The 18,015-nt window shown below is 50.7% G+C and overlaps 2 protein-coding genes across 4 annotated transcripts; one reads left to right on the top strand and one right to left on the bottom strand.

Moving 5' to 3' along the window:
* The first annotated feature begins 644 nt into the window (after window positions 1-644).
* Window positions 645-12,495, top strand: Surf4 (surfeit 4). The gene is made up of 6 exons (XM_057754665.1): window positions 645-827; window positions 7,373-7,559; window positions 8,490-8,566; window positions 9,195-9,238; window positions 9,632-9,818; window positions 12,222-12,495. The coding sequence occupies exons 1-6, from the start codon at window positions 780-782 to the stop codon at window positions 12,486-12,488; spliced, it is 810 nt and encodes a 269-aa protein (XP_057610648.1). The 5' UTR covers window positions 645-779; the 3' UTR covers window positions 12,489-12,495.
* A 1,828-nt stretch (window positions 12,496-14,323) lies between these two features.
* Surf2 (surfeit 2) lies at window positions 14,324-18,000 on the bottom strand. 3 transcript variants are annotated; one of them, XM_057754669.1, is made up of 6 exons: window positions 17,865-18,000; window positions 17,509-17,667; window positions 16,879-16,982; window positions 15,400-15,582; window positions 15,095-15,258; window positions 14,324-14,649 (listed from the first exon to the last, which is right to left on the bottom strand). In XM_057754669.1, exons 2-6 carry the CDS (start codon window positions 17,643-17,645, stop codon window positions 14,557-14,559), a joined length of 681 nt encoding a protein of 226 aa, XP_057610652.1. In that variant the 5' UTR covers window positions 17,646-17,667; window positions 17,865-18,000; the 3' UTR covers window positions 14,324-14,556. The 3 variants fall into 3 exon arrangements, with proteins under 3 accessions (XP_057610652.1, XP_057610650.1, XP_057610651.1); XM_057754667.1 differs by having other exon boundaries at window positions 17,513-17,667; window positions 17,865-17,994; XM_057754668.1 differs by having other exon boundaries at window positions 14,324-14,646; window positions 17,513-17,667; window positions 17,865-17,994.
* Window positions 18,001-18,015: the final 15 nt, after the last annotated feature.

The following is an 18,015-nucleotide window of genomic DNA, read 5'->3' as shown; positions in this document are numbered from 1 at the left end:
GGTATCTTGAGGAGACACTCTGCCTCACCGACACTCTGCTGAGTACAGGGAAGACAGTAGACCCTCGAGCCAGGGCGGTAGACGGACTCTCAACTGAGCATGCTCAGTAGTGACTACCCCGTCTGCCCCCCGGCTCCCCTCCCCCCCCGCAGCCCCACTATCTGACTTCGCTGACCCGGGGCGGGTCTGCCCAGGCCTTTGGCACGCCACGCACGCGGCGTCCTCGTACTCCGCCCCTTAAAGAAGAAGTCGCAGAGCAGAGGGCTCCACGGACCGGACGGAAGGCGGGGTCCGGTGTGTTGGTCGGGTGGAGGGCGGGGCGTGCACTGTAAGGACAACGTTAGGCGGGACTTCAAGGTTTAGGGGCGGGAGCTGTGGGTGGCAGGACGTCTAGCGCGTGGGCGGGGTCTGCTGGATGGTGAGGGTGCGATGTGGGCGGGGCTTCGGGTTCTAGGGGAGATATGGCTGGGATGGCCCGCAAGGGCTGTAAGGGGCGGGGCCTAGAGCGGAGGGGGCGGGACATATGGCTGAAGGGCGTGCGCAGGGGGCGGGGCCTTTTCTTGAAGGGCGGAGCACCGACGGGCGGCCCCTCGAGCGTGGCGGGCGGGGTCTAGAGCGTGAGGGCGCGCGGCAGGCGCGGCCCCTTTAAGGCTTGGCCTACGTGGCAGCTGCTAGAGCCGCCGCGGCGCAGCGAGGCCGGCCGCCAGGCACTTCCTGTGGAGGCCGCAGCAGGCGCGAGCGCCGAGGACCCGCCAGCTGAGCCCGCTGCCGCCGCCGCCATGGGCCAGAACGACCTGATGGGTACGGCCGAGGACTTCGCCGACCAGGTGCGACCCGCCCCACAGCCCTCACGGCCCCACGGACGCTCGCCCTCGCCTTCGCCGTTCTGCCCAGCTCCACGGAAAGATCCGCGGGCGTCTGGGCGGGGGTCGACAGGGAGACTCCCAGGGCCCGTGGTGCTGCGCTCTGCCCTCTGCACCGCGGCAGCCCCTTTGGGACTTCTGGGGATGGGGATACCCAGTGTGCACCCCGCTGCCCACCGTCGGGGACCATGCTGCCCCTCCCTCTTGGCGTGGACTCTGCCCCGGTTGTCCGGCCTGGGTCCACGACATCGGAGGAGGGAAGCCTACCTCTCGGCTCTCCTTCCCTAGTGTACAGGTGGCGAGTGAACCACAGGGAAGGCCTGGGACGAGCCTGGGCCCCAGCGACTAGCCGGGCAGGATTACAGCCCGAAAGAGGCGCAGGTAGCACCCACTTTTTAAAATTAAGTTCGACAGGAACGGGGTGGGAATTGTGTAGGTGTGAGCCTTTGACTTCTGAAATTGCCCCGCTAGGTCTGCGAAGTAATAATGGAGCCTGAGCTAGCACTGTAGGCTGAGTGGTACCGGGCCCACCCGCCAGCCTGTTCTGGTTCACTTAGTGTGTTCGTGGCTATCGGTGATCCGAAGAAGCATTTTGTGGCCTAGACTACTGGAAGGCTTGGGTGTGTGTGAGCATCTTCAGATGAGCAATGGGTCAAATAAGCTCCTCTCTTCCTCCTTTTGAGGGGGGTCATCTCTCATGTTCTCATTCGGTTCTGCTGAACTACTTTTGTGTGAGCTGATATTTTTTTTAAAGTCATTTTCGCCCCCTTTGGAAAAGTTTTTTTTTTTTTAAGGTTATGATTTGGCACTAAAGACATAACCTTAAAATTGTATTCATCACAAAGACACCAAAGTTCTCAAGGGCCAAGGTCTTCCTCACGTGCTGGGCTTCATTGACATAATTGTCAGTGACCCATTTTTTATCTCCCTGAGTAGCAGCTCTCTAAGAAGGTGGCTTCATAGCCGGGGAAGTTTGTGAGCTGCTCACCTTACAATCTTCGGCTGGAAAACACTCCATTTTGCAAGTGGATTTCACAACCTGACCCAGATAAAATATCCCCAATCAGCTGCCAACTATCGAATGATAGGTTTCAACTAGAGGAAAAGCTCATCTTTTATGAAGTCCTCCATGAATTTTGTTTCGATTTAAGCGAATGGAGCCAAAATTTGGGACTGGGCACGCTTTTGTGGGGAGCACAGTGCCCACCTCTACCCAGTGTTTGGTTGAGGCTCTTGGACTTGGCAGTGGCCACCACCCCAGGAAGAAACTCTCTGGGTCTCCTACCACAAGCCTGGTGTACAGGGCAGCTTACATCCCGGGCCTGGAGTTGTCTTTGAGCCACACACCAGTGTGATGATGCCAGCACTTCAGATGGCCTGTTGCTTTCCCAGTGAAGGTTCCTGCTTGCAGGGATTAGCCTCGGAACCCACCTGGCAGATAGCAAAGGACACCACGGGAGCGCCTGTGAGGCTGCTGGGAGATGTGACTCCTGCTCTGCTGAACCAGTGTCGGGACCTGTGTCGCCAGGGAGCCTTCCACAGAGATGCCCTCCTGTGGCCTCAGTGTGACCAGTCCTGGGAGATTTTCGTGTAGAATATTCACCTGTAACATTGAGGAAGGTGCTGCTAGTCTGTCCAAGTTTCTAATGAAAGGATCGAATGTGTTAGGAATCGGGTATTACCTCTAAGATGTTGCCAGACAGTGTCACACATCCGTGTTGTCTAGCCTTGTCTTTAGAAAGCAAAAATAGAACTGACTTTGCACAGATTTGCCCAGAAAATCAGGCTTCTCATCTGAAACCTGGAAAAGTTTCTGATAGTGATGACAACACTGAGCCATTAACTGGGCATCCCTACCTTCCTGGGGGGCTGGCCATCAAGGCTCCATCTTCCTAGGACCACAGAGAGGTTTGTCATGATCTGCACAGTCCTGGTCTTGTTACCCAGAGGTCAGCTTCCCGCTATGTTGGTAGAACTCAGCCTTTCCCTTTGGTTTGCTGCAGGCAGGCTCCTGTGAGCTACATCTCTGCCCTGACAACAAGCTCCTTGCCCTTGGCAGCTAGGGAACGTGTCCTCTTGCTCCCAGGAAGCCAGGCCCTGAAGAGTGCTAAGTCTAGGGATAGGCCTTCAGAAGCCATCAGAACCCAGGTGGGAAAGAGCCAGGAACTCAAAATCAGACCTGTGTCCTGTGGCTGCTGCTTGATTCAAGGTAGGCAGATTGTAGCTTCCAAGTGAATTCACACCAGGAACATTAGTGCTTAATGGACTCCGCCTGATGGCTGTTACCAGGGTGATAGGAAGGCTACAGGGGCCTTACTTTCCCAATGTGGACTTTGGTGTGTTGACTTGTCCAAGGAGCTGGTGTGGGCCTTTGTTGAAGTGCCAGAGTGGGCCTGATGGGGTTCCTTGCACCTCATGTACTCATTGACTTGTGATGAACACCATATGGCCTGGGTAGGGCCTGATGGTGGGGTGAGGTGGGGGGATGAGCCTTTTATTTCCCAGTGCTTTGTCTTCTTGTACCTCTGAGACCTTTAAGGATTGGGGGAGCTGACTCACGGCTCTGCTTGCTGGTTTTGACTGGAGGTTAAACAGTGCCCCCTTCTGGGAAAGTGAGGTAGAGACATGGGAGGCTGGTTAATTCCCCGCAAGATGAGGCCCAGTCCTTACTGTCTTTGCCCTCTTTTAACTGCCCTAGTTTATAGAAAAGGAAGGTGGTCTTGCAGCCTCTGCCTGTGGTGCGTTGGATACCTGTAACTGTGCTTGGGGATGTTTTCTGGAGGCCCCGGAATCCAGGGGAGCCCCATACTGTTGAGCTGACCTTGCCTGCCTGTTGCTGTTCTCAGCTCCTGAGCTTGTGGGTCTTTTGAACAGAGTTCACCGAGGCATAAATCTAACGCCACATTTCCTTAAAGTTCTCCCAAACCGAGGGCAGCAGCTGCCCTGGAGCCCTTTCTGTCCTGAAGACGAACGAGGAGGTTGGTGTTTCTACTCTGTGAGGGCAGCAGCACTCACTGTGTTATCCTGACCTGTTTCCTGGGTCCTATCTCAGGACAGATAGGATTATATCCTAAATCCCCTCGGTCCTCTCCCTCAGGCAGATTTAACCTTCCTCATTTTTTATTTTACTTTGGTTTTTGCATGTGTATGAGTGTTTTGCCCAAGTATATGTCTGTACCACTTGTGTGCCTGATGCCCAAAGAAGACTATATGAATAGGGTATTGGATCTCCAGGAACTGGAGTTACAGATGGATGGTTGTAAGCTTCCATGTGGTTAATGGAACCAAACTTGGGCCCCTTGAGCTTTTCATTACTGAGCCTCTTAGTTTATGCTAGCTGGTTGCTTCACTGCCCATGAGCACATCCTGCTTGTTTGCAAAGCTCATGAGAAGCCAGTTTGTCAAGGTGGGTAGATTTGTCTGCCTTTCTTCCCACAAGCTTTCCTCATCAGCATCCACCACTGGCTTTTCCAGGCTCTGCAGTGAGAACTGGGGTTATGGAGTTCCTTTGCTCTTGGTATTCATGGCCAGTACGAGCTGGGACACTGGCAGGGCCTGCAAGCACAGAAGTGATGTGGCTGTGGGACATGATGTGAGCAGGAGCTGTGATGTGTGCAAGGCTGTCTATCTTTGTTGTTAAACCCGGCTTTTCTCCTGCCTGTGTTCAGATGCACATCAAAGGAAGGGTGTTGACTGGTGCTCTGTGCCCACCTGACAGAGGCTTGTCTTTGGAAAGCAGAGCCCAGCAGATGTGCTTAGTTCAGCACATATTACCTGCAGTTCTGCACTTTCCCCCAGAAGCAAATCACTGCCGTGGTCTCCCAACCATGCTGGCGTGGAAAGGAGGTGTGACTTGTCCCTCCCTCCATTACTGTCTTCTACTCTTTAATCCTCTTGACCCAGACACTCCAATTAAGAGGAGCAGACTCTTCGGGACGTTTTAACCATATCTAGTGGATTGTAGCAATTGAGCATCTGTGGTGAGGTTCTTGAGGGAGGAGCAGGGCTGGGCTGGTTCGCTCGGTGGGTACAGCATCATTGTAATTGTGTCGGGGAACAGTTCTCATTTGGAAGCAAGTCAGAACACCTCCAGTGTCTGTGACTGCTGAGAGTCCACACCCTCCTGTGGTCTGCACAGCTTCCGCTAGGTGCTTCACAATATGAGGGTCATTTCTCAGGACTGCGCTGAGAGCCGTGGTGGTGGTCTTTACATTTTTCGTAGAATATTGGTGATTGCATCACTGCTGGCTGCTTCTAGAACACAAGGGCCATGAGGCAGAAACTGGAAGGGTAAGTGGTGTCATTTGTCCCCTCACCTAACAGGATGTAGTATGTGTGTTCTCTCTACCAGGGCCCTAAAACTCAAGCACATTTGGAACTTCTTTTCCTTTTGTATTTATTGTGAGATTGGGTCCCTATGTTGCCAAACGTGGTCTCGAAATACTAGGCTCAAGTTAAGTAATCCTCCTGCCTCAGCCTCCCTAAAAGCTGACCTCACACTCTTTGCATCATCATACCTGGTTACTTTTCCTGTTTTAAAGCACATCTTCTCTTTTTATTCTTACAGATTTTCCACTCTGTAAATTGGGAAGGAATCTTAGCAGCCAGTAATTGTGTGGTCCTTACTTGTTGAAGGGTAGCAACCCCTACCCTATCCAACAGAATGCCTAGAGCACATTGCTGGCCAGGGTCAGAAAAGATCGGTTGGACAGGGTGAAAACAGTGGCCTGGGTGCCTGTGCTCGGACTCCCAGAGCTGCTGACTGCTCTCTGTTGTGCCATCAGTGTGGCTTCTGCCTCTTCAGTAGGGCTGAATAAGCACCTGCAGATACATGCACATCAGGGGCACAGACTGTGTGTCTAAAGGATGTGGGTATCAGTACTGTGACTTTGCTGTTCCTTGCCCCAGGTGGAGCTTGTCTGCACTGCTGGCCAGGCCAGGCCTGGGCAACCCATTCATGGGTGAAGGCTGATCTGACCATCCAGGACTTTGGAGCAGTCTTTTCTTTTCTTTTCTTTTCTTTTCTTTTCTTTTCTTTTCTTTTCTTTTCTTTTCTTTTCTTTTCTTTTCTTTTCTTTTCTTTCTTGACCATCCAGGACTTTGAAGCAGCCTGCCTGCCTGCCTGCCTGCCTTCCCTCCCTCCCTCCCTCCCTCCCTCCCTCCCTCCCTCCCTCCCTCCCTCCCTCCCTCCCTCCCTCCCTCCCTCCCTTTGTCTCTCTCTTTATTTCTTTCTCTCTTTTTCTTTCTTGATAGGGTTCTCTGTAGTTTTGGAGCCTGTCCTGGAACTAGCTCTTGTAGACCAGGCTGGCCTTGAACTCACAGAGATCCACCTATCTCTGCCTCCTGAGTACTGGGATTAAAGGCATGTGCCACCACCGCCTGGCTGAAGCAGCTTTTTAAATTCTAAATTTTAAATTCTCCTTTTTAAAGGAGAATTTGGAAGTACTTATATACATCCTCATCTCTTCCAGCAGCTGGTTTAGTCAGCCCTGGGAGGGCTTGCACAGCCCACGTTCACTCCGCTGCCCTGGTGGGGTCAGACTCTGCCCTTTAGACTCTTCTTGACACGTCAGTCCATGGGTGGCTCCTTGATCTTTCTCCTGGGCTTCTATGATATCCTTGGATTTTTTTCCACCTGCAGCTCAGCTCTGACGAAAAGTGTGGCATTCACCTACATGGCATTTGCACCTAGCTTCAATAGAGTATGCTGGCCTCCTAATCAAGCCATCAAATGCCGTCTTCACAGGGACAGAAGGGAGCCGTGAATGTGCATTTCAAAACTGCCCTTTGCTGGTGATTTTCACACTTGAGTTTCACTGCAATCATTGTCAGTCTCATATTTGGCAGTTGTAACCTTGCTTTGGTCATACAGGCTGTGAGAACATCCCAGGACTTTCTAGCCCATAGCACAGCTTTTGATCTGTACCACAGTTGCCCTATAGGATAGTGAACTTTCCGTAGGGATTTTGTTGGGGTGGGTAATAGTGGCAACAATAGAGGCATTTGTTTTGGTGCTGTAGTTGGGAATGCTGCTTGTGGCATCTTGTGGGTGGGGATCAGCGATGCCCTGCTGGTCTGTACTCTTCAGTGCTGGGGAGATAGCCCTGGATGTGATGGGCTGAGGTGGGAGAATCCCTGGGCTGGAAGATCTCTGAGAGCCTTTCAGATAGTGTCTGTGCCTCCTACTTGTTAATGCCCCTCATTGGGCATGGAAACTGTGTGTCTTGTGGCATTTCTCCCTTGATGTCTCTGGAGGTGGAGCAATGCTGGTAAATAGTACTGGACATTGCCTTATGGTTCTGTGCCGGATGCATGTGATGATGTCTTTGTCTCTGGAGCTGAGTGTTGGATCATCACATATCCAGATTTAAGAGGGGGGCATCTAGGACAGGGAAGGCACTGGCACTGCTAAAGGCCTTTGCCTTGCACAGAGCTGGCTTGTTCCTTCGCCCTGTTGCCTACATATTGAGGCTACAGCCACCTCACCAGTGTGTTCTGTGGTCCTGCAGTTCCTGCGAGTCACCAAGCAGTACCTGCCTCATGTGGCACGACTCTGCCTGATTAGCACTTTCTTGGAGGATGGCATCCGTATGTGGTTCCAGTGGAGTGAGCAGCGTGACTATATTGACACCACCTGGAGCTGTGGCTACCTGTTGGCCTCATCCTTCGTGTTCCTCAACCTCCTGGGACAGTTGAGTAAGTGACTCTGAGCCTCTCTAATATACTTCTGGGGCATCTTGTTCCCTTGAATGATACTCCCTAAACTTGTGATTGTTGGCCATTGAGAGACTGTGTGTGAACTTGAGGCCTGAGTACCTCCTTTTTAGGCTGAAGACTGATGGTGATGAAGACCCAGGTGCATGTCATCTGAGATTACAGCTTTAGCCATGCCTTGGGCTTTGAAGCATGACAGCCATGGTTCATTTCTGTGACCTTCTGGATGCATGATCCGTACCCAGTCTTGTGCTCATTTATTTTGCTATAGAAATTGGACACAAGCCTGGTGTGGTGACTCACACCTTTAATGCCAGCATTCAGGAGGCAAAGGCAGGGGCTGCCTCTTTTGAGCTCAGGGCCAACCTGGCCTATGTAATAAAGCAAGTTCCAGGGAAGCTGGGTCTATATAGTGAGACTCTGTCTATAAATAAAAAGTTGGACACAGTCCCTGCTTTGTAAATGCAGGAGCAGATGCTAGAGCCTGGGCAGTTAAGGTAATCAAAGAAGGAGGTGTCCAGAAAGGATAAAGGGTTTTAGTCAGCAGAGAATCGGGGCTTTTGGATTCACATTGATCTTCTGACATCCCATCTTCTGGTGACAGCTTTCTTGCCTTTGCTTGTTAGGGAGTAAGAAAGGACTTGTGCTTTTAAGCATTTTGGATGGGCTCCATAATGGAGCAGTCAGTCCTGCACTGGTGGCCCTTCGCACAAAGAGCTATGGCTCTCCACAGCAAAGTATGATCTGGACTAGTGTGGTTCAGAAGCTGGGCAGGCTCCAGGGCATGGGCTTTGCCTGCCATCAAGGCTCTGGGAAGGTGCTTTGCTTGGGGTGCTGCAGCTCAGCAGCACTGGAACAGAGGTGTCGTCTTGTCCTGGATACACGCAGCCCCTAACTCTGTCCTCTTTCTAGCTGGCTGTGTTTTGGTGCTGAGCAGGAACTTCGTGCAGTACGCCTGCTTTGGGCTGTTTGGAATCATCGCACTGCAGGTACACAGACACCTAGTGCTTCTCTTATTAAGAACATGGGCTGTGGGTTAGGTCTCACTTCGCTTTGCTTTGGTGGAGCTATATATTGTGTCTGGTATCTTCCCTCTTCATCTTATCCCTCCTGTGTATCTGGCTGTCCAGAGCTGCTTTTCCTTTTGGAGAAGTGACTAGTCTTCCCTCCTAGGTAGGGTTTAGGAGCAGATAGCCCCAAACAGGCGTTGGCCATAGGTACTGGGCCATCATTCCCCTTTTCCTGAACTTCTGTGACACAGACATAGGCCACAGATTGACTGCAGCTATATATGAACTGGGAGTCACTGCATTTGACAGATAAGAATGCCTAATTAGCCGGAATGGCATGCTTAAGCAGGATAGTTCAGCCTATACTTGCAGATGCTTTGTGTTTGAGGACATTATAGTACAACTTTGTTAGTCAAACAGGTCCAGAGGCTACACTGTGCTCTGTTAGAAATTCTGAGCCAAACTGTCCCAATGATCTGCCCTCAGTGTCTTAATAGTTTGTGTATTTTATGTTCTTATCCCATTGGATGATCCTACCTCCTACTGCTAGGAAATCTATAGACATTAGTGTGAAAATGCTAATTCAATTTTCTCTCTGTTCCTTCAGACAATTGCCTACAGCATTTTGTGGGACTTGAAGTTTCTGATGAGGTAGGTGCATTTTGGTGGCAAAGTGGAGTACTTGGCCCTCTCACTGGAGCACCTGTAGGCTAGTGCCACCTTCCGTATATGCCTGAGAATAAGGGTTTCAATGGGCACAGCAGGCCTTTACCCTGCAGCTGGAATCCTGGCTAGTGAGGGGTCTTGTCTTCTAGTCCCATATCGCATGGGTGTGTAGACTGAGGGTTTGAGTAGAAGTGGGTAGAGACCAGAGCTTGATTCCATTGATTATCCAGGTTTAACTTGAAGCTGGTCCTTTGTAGTCAGCCTGTCCTTGTCCCATTGAGTGGTGGTTTGTTGTAAAGAAAGGAAGGGTGGGCTTTGGTATGCTCTGGCTTGGTAGATATATGCTTGGTAAATGTAGGTGACATTTCTGTTCCTCAGGAACCTGGCTTTAGGAGGAGGTTTGCTGCTGCTCTTGGCAGAGTCCCGCTCAGAAGGGAAGAGCATGTTTGCTGGTGTTCCCACCATGCGTGAGAGCTCCCCCAAGCAGTACATGCAGCTTGGAGGAAGGGTCCTGCTGGTCCTGATGTTCATGACCCTCCTTCACTTTGATGCCAGCTTCTTTTCTGTGAGTACCCTGAGCCATGTTCTGCCTGTTGGCACAGCTGTGCCTGAGCACAGCCTGAGATGAGGCCATGCTTGTAAATGAGCCTGCCCAGCTCTGCTAGGGAAAGGCCAGTGCCGTCTGCAGACTCCTGACTACTCTGCTTCAGAGTTCAATTCACACTGTTGGCCAATACATTCTGGTTTTATCTGTCACACATTAGAAGTTAGCATTGTTGGAAGTGGGGGAGGAGTGCTTCCCAGCATGAGTTTCTAGGCGGGTGTAGATGAAATGAGCTCTCAGAGTTACGGTGTAGAGACCAGGGAAGCACTTCAGCTGTTAACTCATCTTTCCCAAATAGTCTACACTGAAATATGGTGCTTGGGGGCTGAGAGATGGCTCATTGGCAAAGAGTAGTTTTTCTGTGACCAGTTAGGACCAGAGTTCAAATCTTAGCACAAGAGTAAGTATCTGACGTCTAGCAAATGCCTGTAATCTGGCCTTTTAGGAGAGCAGAGGCAGGATTGTTCAGATTGCTTCTTCCCGTAGCTGAGATGAGCTCTAGGTTCAGAGAGAGACCCTTCTTCAAAAAGAATAGAAGATATCTAGCACCCTCTTCTGGCCTCCACCCTCCTCCACATATGCATATACTCAAACACAAATCCTTCTCTCTCTCTCTCTCTCTGTCTCTCTCTCTCTCTCTCTCTCTCTCTCTCCTTCTTCTTCTTTTTCTTTTCTTTTTTTAAATGTTCCTTGGCCAGTGTGTCACAGATCTAAAATCCTAGTGCCTGGGATACAGAGGCAAGAGGATTGTAAGTTCAAGGCTAGTTGGGGTTACATAGAGAGACCCTGAAAAACTATCTTTCATTCTCTACCACATGGCCAGAGAACTTCTCACGTGTCCTTACATTTTCCTTGTTAAAAATTCAGTCTTTGCACCCTTATTTTACTGTAAACAGTCAGGATCAAAAGCAACCACATAACCTGAATGCTTTGCTACTGTAGGTTTCTTCTGCCAGATAGAAGTTGTGTATTCTGTAAGGTCCTAGGCGTGGACACAGTGCAGCAGAATTCATTGCAGCTTCTTTCATCATCATCATCATCATCATCATCATTATCATCATCATTTTATTTTAGATTTTCAAGATAAGTTTTCTCTCTGTAACCCTGGGTGGCTTGCTGGCCTAGAACTCAGAGATCTACCTGCTTCTGCCTCCTGAGAGCTGAGAGCTGGAATTAAAGGTGTGTGCCACAACACCCAACCTAGTTTTTTTTTTGTTTTGTTTTGTTTTTAAGAGACAGGGTTTCTCTATATAGCCCTGGCTTCCTGGAATGCTCTTTGTAGACCAGGCTGGCCTTGAACTCACAGAGATCAGCCTGCCTCTGCCTCCCAAGTGCTGGGATTAATGGTGTGCACCACAACTGCATTGCAGTTTTCTAACAAGAATGGCTTTTCCTGTTTTACAAACCCTTGTTTCATGTTTCCTGTTTCACATGTGCTGCAACAGGATGCTGGCCAAGGCCATTGAACACTACCAGTGACATTCCGGTCTTTCTTTTGTCTTCTCAGCTCTTCCCAGAGTTGCCATCACTGCTCCATTCATTTCAGTATGGTTCTCTAAATGTCTCCAACTTCTGATCATTACCGTTCTACAGTCAGGTGCTACTTTAGCAACAACCTCACTTCTTGATACCAGTTTTCTTAGTTCATTTTCTGTTGCTGTAACTGAATACCACAGAAGGAACACTTTATAGAGAATGTTATATTCAGCTTAGGGCTCGGGTGGCAGGGAGACCCAAGGTGAAGAGGTCACATCTGGTAAGGGTCTTGTGGTTAAGAACTCTGTAGAGTACCGAGGGAATACAGGGTATCACATGATGAGACTGAGGAACAAGCCTTCATTCACAGCCTAGTTACTCACCAAAGTTCTAGCAGGCAAACACCACTGATAGGATTTGGGGAATTTTCCAGCACATGGTATTTGGGGAGTACATATAAAGCCAAAGCATCTTTTTTTTTCTTTTTAAAATATATTTTTTCATTATGGATACAATATTCTGTCTGGTTGTATGTCTACAGGCCAGAAGAGGGCACCAGACCTCATTACAGATGGTTGTGAGCTACCATGTGGTTGCCGGGAATTGAACTCAGGACCTTTGGAAGAGCAGGCAATGCTCTTAAACCACTGAGCTATCTCTCCAGCCCCCAAAGCATCTTTAATATAGATTTTTTTTCCGGAAATTAGTATTGATAGCCCCACATGCAAAAAAAAAAATAGTTTTTCGGTTTGTGTGCTCCCTCTGCCTATACAGTCTTCAGCTCTCCTCCTGCCCTGGTGAGAGCTATATGAGCCTAGCTCAGATACAAGTGTGTACAGCTTTTTTCCTGACCTTTAGCCTGAATGTTTTTTCTTTGAATCTGTGCAGATCGTCCAGAACATTGTGGGCACAGCTCTGATGATCTTAGTAGCCATTGGTTTTAAAACCAAGCTGGCAGCTTTGACTCTCGTCGTCTGGTTGTTTGCCATCAACGTGTATTTCAACGCCTTCTGGACAATCCCGGTCTATAAACCCATGCATGACTTCCTGAAGTATGACTTCTTCCAGACCATGTCAGTGATTGGAGGCCTGCTCCTGGTGGTGGCTCTTGGCCCAGGGGGTGTCTCCATGGACGAGAAGAAGAAAGAGTGGTAACAGACAGATCCCTCCCCTCCCTGGCTGAGGCACAAGGCCCTGGACTGGTTCAGGGTAGACAACAAACTGCCAGCGTTTATGTGTCCTCTTTCCTTCCCTTCCCTTGGTAAAGGCACAGATGTTCTGAGAACTTTATTTGCAGACACCTGAAAACTGAAGGTAAAATCTGCTTTGGAAACAGTCTGGAGTCTAACTATCCAGGGCTGGGCAGCTGGATGGTCATTCCTTAGCCAAGGATTCGAGTAGACAGTGTGGTGGGCTATGGCCTCAATCCTGTCTTTGAGTTTCTTTTGAGGGATGAAGGCCTTCAAGTTGTACTGAGCTATACTTTATCATTCAAAGCAGTTTCCCTTTTAGTTTTAAGTTTACATCCTTAGCTCAAACTACTAAATGACTTAGGATGGTCCAGCCAAACACCAAACAGTTGAAACCTCCAGTTCAGAATCCTACCAGTGGCCCAGCATTGCTTCTGCCCCTGTATTTTATAGGATCAGTGAAGATGTTAGAGAAGCCCCAAGCCTAGAGAATAGTAAAGTATTGGAGAGGTGGCTGCTACTGCTGGCCCAAGTCCTTGGTGTCAGCTGGCTGAATGCTGTTTGCTGGGTCAAAGGTACCCTGGCTCCAAGCAGGGATGGGATGGGTCAGGGGTAGGAAGTTCTTGGAAAGCTGCTGGTTTAGGTACTGCTATCCCCTCCAGCTTGGTGGTGGGAAGGGCAGGAGATCCAGCTGCTCACAGGATGGCCCACCATGGAACCAGCTTGGGGAGCAGTAATGCCATGGGGCCCAGAAGTGAGGAGCCCCAGTACTGAAGACACCCAGGCTCAACCCAGTTACCTCACACTTGACCTTCTCAGAGCAAGGCCTGGACCCCACAGACCGTGCTCCCCCCAGCTTAACTCCTTGTTCCAGGCTGAGTTTACCCCGTCGACAGCCCCGATGACACCATTTCCCTGAGGCTGTTGCTTGCTCAGATTTTTGTCAACTTGCTCTGCTGGATGCAGCCAAGATACTTTTTACAATTTGTGATGCCTTACCAATTTGATCTCAGTCCTGTATTTAAAGTTTTCTAACATTGCCTTATACCGTGTTTCTCTTTTTGCCGGGTGGGGAAGCTGTCTAATGCTGTGGTCCTGCTCATCTGTATGGTAGTGCCATGAGGGTGGTTGGGCTCCTCCTCCACCTTCCCCAGGTCTGTTGGAGACAGGTAGACAGGCTTAGAACCCCTCAAGAGGAGCTGGCAGCTCACTTACCCTTAGGTGCAGAGTCCTGGAGGTGTCCTCCTTTCTGGCATTAGCTGGGTAGGCAGGACTATGTCCTCTTGAGTCACCGTGGGTCAATCCTGCCTCTTCCCCTTGCCTCACGGGCTCTGCAGTCTGAATTCACCTTCTCAACACCCAGCCCGTGTTCCGCAGCCTTACAGCCGGCCTACTCCTCCCTGTGTGAGTTCCAGCAGTGGCTCACGCCATGACACTTCCTTACTACCAAATCCCTTGACAAGCAGAGCTGCCTCAGTGTACACCTACCTGCTCCGTTACCTGCAGTGGCAGCCCCACAGTATTCCAGTTTGTGGAATGGGGCAGACCCTAGGAGGCAAATGCATGCCTCTCAGCAGCAGCCCCCATCCCAAGGATACCCTGGCCCATCTACCAGCTTTCTGTGGGCTGTGCCTGGGATGGGACAAAAAAAAAAAAAGATCTACACATTGGTTTGGCAAAACGGTTTCTGAAAATGCTTTAGCTTTATGTGGGAATAGGTATAAACCTCATTTTTATGCTGTATTTTATATCTTAGTTGTGTTTGAAAATGTTTTGATCTTTGGAAACATCAAAATAAATAATGGCATTTGTGGTATACAGTGTGATCCTATGTGATGACCAGCCAGGGTGCGGGCCTGGCAAAGTCAGGATGCTACAGTGAGTCACTGAAGACCACAGAAAAGCCATGTACGGAGAGGAATCTTCAAATCCCTGCTGCTGTCACTTCTGAACAAACCTCCAGGCCCACTCTGGGCAATGTCAGGACATCAGTGGCCAGTTCCAAGGACACCCAAAGGCTTTCTCTGCACAGTTCATTTTCCTAGCTGCTTAAAGGAAGAACTGAAGTTCTTGGGCTTGTGGTGATGATGGCTCTTGAACTTCTTGGTCAACGAGGTGAACTGCTTCTGTGAAAGCAGAAAATAGTGACCAGGGCCTTTGCAAGTCCACATGGAAGGAAGGCACTGTGTGTCTAAGGCTGAAAAGCAGCCTGCGTTCTTGACAGTTTTCCCTTTTATGCTGGGGCAGTGTGTGGACAGAGTCATTCCAGACATTGTCCACCCGGCTTCTCTAACAGAATCCTCACTCCTGTCACTTAGAGAAGTGGTGCCCAGCAGCTCAATCCTTAGTCCTGTGTTGTAGGGCACCCAGCTCAGAGCTGAGAAGCCATTGGTCAGGACCTGCTCCTGGAGACCTTCTGAAGTGGCCTCGGCTTCCATATTTATAGGCTGTTAGGTTGACAGTACACTACTTGCAGAATTTGTTAAAACTATGGGGAGCACTAGCTGTCCAGCCTCACTTGGCCAGGCTGTGTAGCCCTCCTGACCTCAGCACTGTGTGGCACACACTCACCTTTCTGAGTTTACGGCTCCTCTTGCGGTCCACTTTGACTTCTCTCCTCTCCCCAGTGCCCTTCTCTCTCGACTGCTTTGGCTTCTCTTCCTCTTGGTCTGTCAGAAAGTCTTCAGTAGTGTCATTCTCAGGCTTACCCAGATCCTTTTTTGTGAACAGCTCAGCTGGAAGGAACAAACAACCTGCCTGAGCTACGCCACAGGTAAAAGCATCGCTTTCCTGGGAAACCTGGCTAACAGATCAGGACCACAAGATACCTAGCAGAAGGTGAACAGGAGGGCAGGAATCGGGCTGTGCCTACTCACGTGGGTATAGGTCTGTCATGCTGTCATCACTCAGGGACTCTCCCTCGTCACTGGAAGCTGGCTCCCAGAAAGCTGTTCTCTGGCCAGGTAGCCCATCTCCATCCATGTGGTCCTCCCTCTTCCTCTTCTTGTGCAATAGGCAGGCAGGGACATATTCCACACCTTGTTTCTGACACTCCTCATCTAAGAGACCAGCAAGCTTATTCACACTGGTGTTCTCTTGGTACGAAGCTAAGCTATGGGCGGTATTATGGCAGTGCTTTATTCCTCTGCCCTACTGGACAGACATGGACAACTCGGAACCTCTGGACCTCAGGGTCAGCTGACTGATCTTATCTCTCCTGAGTCTGACTTCATGGAAGGCCTTGCTAGGGTTACCACTGCTATCCTCAGGTACTAAGGAGGCATAGGTTCTTGGGCTTCCCAGTTGGTCCAGAACTATCTCCTTGGGTGGGGACACCAGCTCTAGCCATCATTGATCTTGGGGTGACAGTCTAACTAGGACCTGGCATCTCTAGGGTCTTCCACTTCATCTCTGCCATCTGCTCTCCCAGGACCACTACGGTCTGTCTACTCATGAGTACCAGCACAAGGTCGTCTTCCGGTGTCCTCAGCAGGCCACCACTATGAATGGTCTCACTGCCTTCTGGCTCCATCTCAGCTCCAGCTTTATAATTCTCTCTCATGGGCATCCCTGCCCAGTACCTCCCTGTTACAACCCAGCAGATGACAAAGCTAACAAAGTCATATCCAAGCCATAGCTCCAAGATGTGTGGGAAGATCTGGTTGTGCTGCACAGGACACAGCCTGCACATTCCGCCCGATGGGCAGGAAAGAGGTAGTGCCATCCCTGAAGCCTCCCACTTATCCCCAGCTTCTGCATCCCCCCTACCTTCCCAGCCATCCTTGCCAAGGCCCTGGCTCTGCCTAACTTCTTCACCCCCATAGCCTTCGAATGACCTAATCTCAATCACTTTCTCACCCTCATCGTCCTGTGGTGGCATGGGAGACCTTCCTTCACGTCCCTGGTCCTCAAGCTGGCCTTATCAAGTCTCCTGGCCTGGCAGCATCCTCCCTCCCTAACCTCCTGGAGGTTAAAATACCGCAAGTGTCCCCACTCTCAACCACTTGGGATGCCTTCCCACCCCTCTCTGCGCCCATCAAACACCAGGTCTGTCTGCAAGTCCCCAGAAGGCTGTTTGCACCAATCCAGGTCCTGACAACAGTCCCCAAGGCTCTCCTGCAGTATCAGATGATTGGATCCTGGAGTTCTGGCACTGCGGCCTCCATACCACTCACCGCAACTCCTTCCCAGCCCACTTCCGGCTTTACAGTGGTGAGGTCAGGAGTCACTCCACTACCCTCTCACGTGCAAGACCAACCAAGTATACCAACAGTGGACAATGAAGGAGGGTCAAGGCACCTTTCTGGTTGGGGGCAGGGGACACGCATCCTCAAGATAGGTAACAAGTGACTTACATTGATGAAGTGCTCTCTGATACCTCCGGCCCTGGACATGCCTCAGCACATGCTCTGGGGACTTGTTGATGTGCCTCAGGGTGAGTTTGCAGAACAATTGGTGCCTACAGGGCAAACAGAGGGATATGGAGGGACAGTGCATACCAAGGACCAGACCTGTGGGCTCCACCATGACACAAGCTACAAACACCCGAAGTTCTGGGGGATGCTCTGCATTTAGTCTCTGTGCCTGGACTTTGACAAGCTCCCCAACCACAGGGCATGGCTGTCTATTATCCCAGCACTCAGGAGGCAGAGGCAGGCTGGTATCTGAGTTGAGGTCAGCCTGGTCTACATAGTGTATTCCAGATCAAGCTACACAGTCTTACTTTCGAAAACAGCTTCCCAAACAATTCCACTCAGCATCTGGGATTAAAAATCCAGATTGTCACCCAAGAAAAAGAAACTGCTCCAGGGTGAATGTAAGGGGAAATGTCTCAGGAAGTCCCATGTGAGGATATATCATCCACACAACCATAGGATCCCCAAACGGTGAAAGTGACTATGTACGGGTAAGTGTCAGTAGAAGGCCATTATACATTCAGAACAGGGAGCACAGGCTCTGCACCCAGGCGCTGGCCGGCCACCTACGTACGGATTCTTTGTGCTGGGCACGATGTGTGGCTCGAACGCTGTGTAATCGAACGCCGGGGAGGCTCTGGACAGCCGCTGGTACTTCTTGCCGCTGGTGTAGACCTGAAGTTCCGGCAGACGGCAGGGTAGCTCATGGCCGGTTAGAGAGCAGCGCAACTGTGGATGGACCGCCTGTCCACAAGTAGTTCTTGCCAGCCCCGCCCCTCCCCTGCCCCGTCCCCCGGGTCCCACTGCTTTCCAGGCACAGTACTCCCGGGTCCCACTCCTCCCAGGCACGGCCCTTCCGGGTCTCACTCCTCCCGAGTCCCGTTCCTTCCTGGTCCTACTCCTCCCTGGCACGGTTCTCCTCGGACCTTCTGAGTATTCGGCAGCAGCCTCAGGCTGGGGTGTTGGCACAGGAAAGCCCGCACATCAGCTGGTAGTTCGTCCATGATCTGAGATGCTCCTCTGACGCCGCTGCTACCACGTGTGTCAGAGCGTCGTCCCGTCCCGGAAGCAGATTTC

The sequence above is a fragment of the Chionomys nivalis genome, chromosome 22 (genome assembly GCF_950005125.1).
Source record: "Chionomys nivalis chromosome 22, mChiNiv1.1, whole genome shotgun sequence".
Lineage (NCBI taxonomy): Eukaryota > Metazoa > Chordata > Mammalia > Rodentia > Cricetidae > Chionomys > Chionomys nivalis.
Note: the sequence above shows the minus strand (reverse complement) of the source record. Positions and strands in the feature narration are given on the sequence as shown.

What these genes read in the sequence shown, in the direction of transcription:
- Surf2 (XM_057754667.1), bottom strand. Translation starts at nt 17,942, where the DNA reads ATGGACGAACTACCAGCTGATGTGCGGGCTTTCCTGTGCCAACACCCC. An exon ending in TGCTGCCGAATACTCAGAAG is followed by an intron (nt 17,668 to 17,864) that starts GTCCGAGGAGAA and finishes GTCCATCCACAG; the next exon opens with TTGCGCTGCTCTCTAACCGG. An exon ending in CATGACAGACCTATACCCAC is followed by an intron (nt 15,259 to 15,399) that starts GTGAGTAGGCAC and finishes TGTTCCTTCCAG; the next exon opens with CTGAGCTGTTCACAAAAAAG.
- Surf4 (XM_057754665.1), top strand. Translation starts at nt 780, where the DNA reads ATGGGCCAGAACGACCTGATGGGTACGGCCGAGGACTTCGCCGACCAG. An exon ending in CAACCTCCTGGGACAGTTGA is followed by an intron (nt 7,560 to 8,489) that starts GTAAGTGACTCT and finishes TCCTCTTTCTAG; the next exon opens with CTGGCTGTGTTTTGGTGCTG. An exon ending in TTGGAATCATCGCACTGCAG is followed by an intron (nt 8,567 to 9,194) that starts GTACACAGACAC and finishes CTGTTCCTTCAG; the next exon opens with ACAATTGCCTACAGCATTTT.